The sequence below is a fragment of the Sinocyclocheilus rhinocerous genome, unplaced genomic scaffold, assembly GCF_001515625.1.
Source record: "Sinocyclocheilus rhinocerous isolate Xijiao unplaced genomic scaffold, SAMN03320098_v1.1 scaffold2471, whole genome shotgun sequence".
NCBI classification, from domain to species: Eukaryota; Metazoa; Chordata; class Actinopteri; order Cypriniformes; family Cyprinidae; genus Sinocyclocheilus; species Sinocyclocheilus rhinocerous.
In genome coordinates, this window is record NW_015661927.1 from 124,204 (window position 1) to 130,454 (window position 6,251).

The 6,251-nt window shown below is 33.1% G+C and overlaps 1 protein-coding gene across 4 annotated transcripts in view; it reads right to left on the reverse strand.

Annotated features, from left to right (window-relative positions):
• The window catches only part of LOC107726930 (cyclin-dependent kinase 14), a 166,377-nt gene that overhangs the window by 117,182 nt on the left and 42,944 nt on the right, over positions 1-6,251 (reverse strand). For all 4 annotated transcript variants that reach the window (XM_016536623.1, XM_016536624.1, XM_016536626.1 and 1 more), the window contains exon 8: positions 1,006-1,126. In XM_016536623.1, the coding sequence (XP_016392109.1) occupies positions 1,006-1,126 (121 nt within the window). The remainder of the gene's footprint in view (positions 1-1,005; positions 1,127-6,251) is intronic.

Consider the following 6,251-nt stretch of genomic DNA (forward strand, 5'->3'; position numbering starts at 1 on the left):
CAATACAACAATATTGTGAAATATTATTACAATTTAAAATAACTTCTATTTTGATTTCTATTTTAAAATATTTTAAAATGTAATTTAAAATGACAAAGCTGAATTTTCAGCATCATTACTTAGTGTTTTACATAGTCTTCAGTGTCACATGATTCTTTTGAAATCATTCTAATATGCTGATTAATTATCAATGTTGGAAAGTTTTTGCTGCTTAATATTTTTTTGGAATCTGTGATACTTTTTCAGGATTCTTTGATGAATAAAAAGTGAAAAAGAACAGCATTTATTCAAAATAGAAATCTTTTGTAATAATATACACTACCATTCAAAAGTTAGGGGTCAGCAGATATTTTTTCTTTTCTTTTTTTTTTTTTTGAAAGAAATCAATACTTTTATTCAGCAAGGATGTGTTAAATAAATAAAAAGTGATAATAAAGACTTATATTATTACAAAAGATTTCTATTTTGAATAAATGCTGTTCTTTTTCACTTTTTATTCATCAAAGAATCCGCTTTGATCACAGAAATAAATTACAGTTTAAATTATATTAAAATAGAAAACAGTTATTTTAAATGGTAATAATATTTCACAATATTACTGTTTTTTCTGTATTTTTGATCAAATAAATGCAGCCTTGATGAACAGAAGAGACTTCTTTTAAACACATAACAAATCTTACTGATCCCAAACTTGCAGCAGTGCATATATATTTATAAAAACTATATTTATAAAAACATTTTCTCATCCCACAGTCATAGTGCATGATCTGCAAAAAAATAGTTCTGTGAAAACAGTATTGTGTCATTTTGTTTTTCAGGTTTTATTTTGAGGATGTTTAGATATTTTAACTGCAAAAAAAAAAAAAGAAGAAAAAGTGCAGCGGTGAGTTGCACGGATGTGATCTTTTAAAGTGCACTACACAGTGTGATGTGAAGATGCAGTGTGTGGGAGCAGAGGAGTGGTTTTGGGTGTGATGGATGCAGACTGCAGTACTGTAGACTCACCACATGTCCAGACAGGTGGAGTAGTCTGTGGATCCCAGCAGCACGTCTGGAGGGCGATACCAGAGCGTCACCACCTCATTAGAGTACGTGTGGCTGGGGACCGACTTCGCACGGGCCAGACCTGCACCAAACACACACACCATCATCAGAAGTTTGAAAAAACACATCGCTCTGGATAAAAGCATTCATGCAAATATCACTGTGCAAGTAATTTCCTATCACAGATTCAAAGCATTAAAAATGTTAATGTAATGGTCTGTCAATGCCATTCATTCCTCTACAACCCAGTTTAGTTTGATCCAGTCCACGTTTTTGTGTCTATTTAGATTATTTAGATATTTAGAATATACTCACACAAAAACACCATTCAAGTTCAGTAGGCATTATGCAACCATCTTTTATATATACAGTACATCTTTTATAACATATAATATCATAAAATATATGATATATTAACATATCTAAAAATATTATCATAAAATAAACAACTATTATGAAAAAAAATAAAAAAAAGATGCAAATATATAAACATACAGATACATATAAAATATAAATATACAACTATCATGATATGTTAACATATAAACATAGACAAATATAATATCATAAGAATATACAACTATCATGATATTTTAACAAACATAAAGATAAACAAATATAATAATATCATAAAATACACAACTATCAAGATATATTAACATAAAAATATAGAAAAATATTATATCATGAAAAATATACAACTATCATATTATATTTGTATATATTTATTTGTTAAAATATCATGATAGTTGTATATTTTTATGACACTACATTTGTATATCTGTATATGTTAAATATAAAAATATACAACTATCACGATACTTTAATATATACAAATATAATATATTTATACATTTAAAAATATACAAATATAATAATATAATAAAAAATATTCAACTATATCATTTCATACCAACATATTGAAATAAGTAAAAATATAATATCATAAAAATCATGATATTTTAATATAAAATACACAAATATCATGAAAAATATACAACTATCATGATATTATATTTAGTATATATTTACATATGTTAAAATATATTGATAGTTGTATTTTTTAATGATATTACGTATGTGTGTGTGTGTGTGTGTGTACATATAGATGTCATATGTGTTAAAATATTATAAAAATATAGAACTATCATGATATTTGTGGTGGTCTAGATCAGAGAATCTCAAATGTTTTTGCTAGAATCCCAGTTTAACTCTGGGAACAGCTTTCTGTCGGTGGACATTTACTTCTAACATTTGTTAACATCTTCTAAGTTCGCTTAACTGAAATTCCGACACTAGCCACAGTGAGATCATGGGTTCGATTCCCAGGGAAAGCAAGAAATGATAAAAATGTGTGGCCTAAATGTCAGCGCAGGTCTCAGCTCTGAAACGCGGCGTCCTCCAGGTGCCGAGGTGTGTTTAATTAACCCGTTTGACTTCCTGTGTTCGGGGTGTTTAAAGCGCTCTGACGGGACGGGAATAGCGGCGGTGTAATTTGCAGTCAATAATCCTGGGCTAAACAAAGGGCCGCGTCAGAGAGAGTGAGAGGCTGTTAGTCCGGATGCGCGAGAGGCTATCATTTACCCCGTGTGGGGCGGTTCACGCGCGACAGAGCCTCTAATCATCATTACACTCAGCTCCAGAGTAACAGCAGCGCAGCCGCATCTGAGCGCCTAACTGATGGGAGAAAACCGGGGCGGTGAGAGGTCAGAGAGGTCACAGATGATGAAGACAATCGAGGAAGAGGAGGAGGAGGAGGAGGAGGAGAGAGGACGTCCTGTCCTCGTCCCGGGCCGGTCGTCATGGCAACGCAGCGGGTGCGAGCCGGGTCGTCTTTGAGTGAGGTCTGCGCCGCTTCAAAGCGCTCAGGAACTACGCGGGTCTCCAGAGGGGGTCAAAGTTCAAGCTGAGTGAATTATACATCACTCACTGTCCCAGAGTCACATGACAGAAAGTTTGTCAAATCACTCAATTCTGTGATTTTATTAAACAAATATATATGCTACCGCTGTGATTACATGTGTAGTTCATGACAAAAATACACAAAAACATAATAGCTGTATATTTTTCATGAACACTGTAAATTAACACATAAAAACATAATATAAAAAATATCATGAAAAATAAACAACTACATGATATATTAACATACTGTACATATAAAAATATACAAAAATAATATCATAAAATATACATGCTAAAATATCATGATAGTTGTATTTATGATAATATATTTGTATATTATATATATTTTAAGTTGTATATTTATGATATTATTTCTAAGTTTTATACATGTAAAATATTATGACATTTGAATATATATGTGTGTATGTTTAATGATAGTTGTATATTTTCATGATATTATTATTTGTATATTTTTATGTTAATATGCAGTGTTTCATGAAAAAATACAACTATCAAGATACTTTAACATATATAAAAATATTAATATCATAAAAACAACTATCATGATATTTTAACATGTATATTTGTTTATTTTCCTATATGTTAAATTATGTTAGTTGAATATATATATATATATAGAGAGAGAGAGAGAGAGAGAGAGAAATATCCTATTATGATGTATTAACATTCACATTTGTAGTTTGAGAACTATTAGCTTAACATGGAAACATCAGTATTGATTGACAGAACCAGTAGTGAAGTAGAACACTGAGATGCTGCCAGTGTAGGGCACTTAAAATCACACACTTGAGGTGAATGATCTTTTCTAGGTTATACACAAATAAGCTTCTATTTTGGTTGAGATGTTAGCAGTCTATGAAGGCAGTAGACAGCATGTTTGAAACAGCATCTGTATGAAATCTGCACAAACAGGGATTTAATAACACTCACACACTAAAGCACTGTTTGATTAAACGCACGCCTCGTGTACTCATCCATCAGTGCAGATTATGATCAACAAGATTCAATATCTCCAGCGTCTGCGGTGATCAGGAGGAGTTTCATTACAGAGCGGCTCATTTCCACACATTTTGGGCTGCAATTACAGACTGTGTGGCAGTAATTTATGTTGGCTGTGATGAATCCAGACGCCGCCTATTAGCGTCGCCTTCTCATATGCAGAATTCATAAAGTCCCTCATCAAGATGTTAATGAAGTGAATGAACCGTCAGAACAGATTCATGTCAATAACTGCTTGATCAAAGTAACCAGCAGACGTGATTGTGTGTGTTTCAGTGTGAACGTACTCTACCAGTCGAAAGTTTGGGATGTGTTTTAAAGAAGTCTCTTCTGCTCACCAAACCTGCATTTATTTGTTCCAAAATACAGCAAAAACAGCAATATTGTGAAATATTTTTATTATTTAAAATAACTGCTTTCTATGTGAATATCTGTTAAACTGTAATTTATTTCTGTGATCAAAACTGTATTTTCAGCATCATTACTCCAGTCTTCAGTGTCACATGATCTTCAGAAATCATTCTAATATGCTGATTTGCTGCTCAAGAAACATTTATTATTATTATTACACTAAATAATTTATTACTTAAATATTTAAATATATTTGTTAAAACAGTATTTACAGAGTGAGATTATCCCTTGTTATAGTCTAATTGGTCAGTCTAGATCTTAAGACACAGTCTTAACAATATTATTTTTAATTATTTACAAATTTTACATAATTTCTTGTTTACATATATTATTTTCAATTATTTACTATATATATATATATACAATTTTATTTATATATATTTTATGTTTTATTAATATATAAAATAATAAATGTACTGTAAACATTGTATTTAAAAAATGACACTTTAGAATTAGTTCTTTAAAGCAAAGTCTGAACATCCTGTAGTGGCTGTGTTTATGCAGCTGGTCCCTAGCAACCACATCACATGGAAACCATAGCAACGCTCTACAAGCCACGCTGGACATCTAGCATAGCAACGCCCTGACAACCACTCACAACACCTGAAGCATCTGTTTCATATGATTATTTATAATGTCCTATCTACTGAAACAGAAGCGTGTCATGTGACGTCACACACTCCGGCTGCAGCAGAGTTTACGTGTGTTCAGTCTGTTTACATCTAGAACGAGCGAGTGTCGTGTTTCCCTGCAGATGATGGAGAGCGCTAGATTCATGCTGCTGCACAATTGTGGAGGACAGGAGGAGCCGCTGAGAGCCGCCGCTGACAGATCGGCTCCTAATGACCACGCTGAGAGCCGCGGGGCCCCGTTTGTGCCGCGCCGCCCGGCCGGAGAACGAGACCATATGTTGCGGCCCGCCGGGCCAAAACGGCCCTTCAGCAGCTGTTAGAGACCACAGAGCCACCGAAAATACACCGTCCTGACAGCGCGGAGTCTGTGTGTGTGTGTGTGTGTGTGAATGAGTGTGTGTGTGTGAGAGAGAGTCTGTGTGTGTGTGTGTGTGTGTGTGTGTGTGTGTGTGTGTGTGTGTGTGTGTGTGTGTGTGTGTGTGTCAGGAGACTCTCGCTCGAATCGCTCCGGCTCTAATTGAGTGGAAGAATCAGCGTCGCAGCAGGTGTGTGAGCAGCAATCTGTTGGTCAATCTGTCTGTCTGTCTCGCTCACTTTCTCACCATTTCTCTATTTTCTTTCACTGGCTCATGTCTGTCTTTGCTGTGATTGCTCTTCACCTCCTGACCGCCTCTCATCACGTCTCTCTCCGATTCTTCCTCCTCAGTTTCTCTCAAAGGTTTCACTTTCTACTGAAGAGCCCAACGGTGACGGCCACTTTTACAGCAGCTTTGCTTACTGAAGTGTTTTTCCTGTTCATTTTCTCTATTAGGATTGCAAAAACATTCTTAAGCTACAAAGCAAAAATCTGAAAATTAGTGAATGAGCAGCTCATCCCATGAAGCACTGTGACTAATATAATCACAATACAAGTATAATACAAAACTACTGTTATACTATATTACTACTGTAAGTAATATAAAAGTACATTTTTAAAAACATATATTTTAAGTTTATTGCATTTAATTATTTTTATTCATTAGTTTAAGTTTATATATATCTATATATATCTATATATATATAATAAAATACAATACTCTGCAATATTTAAAGTTTATTGCAAAATATTAAAAAGTTCTTAATTTTCTTTACAATATTACTAAAATTCTAAAAAATAAACCTAAACTAATTATTACAAAAGATTAAAATAAATAAACATAAAATACTTTATTTATAAATAAAATGTTAAAAATATATACA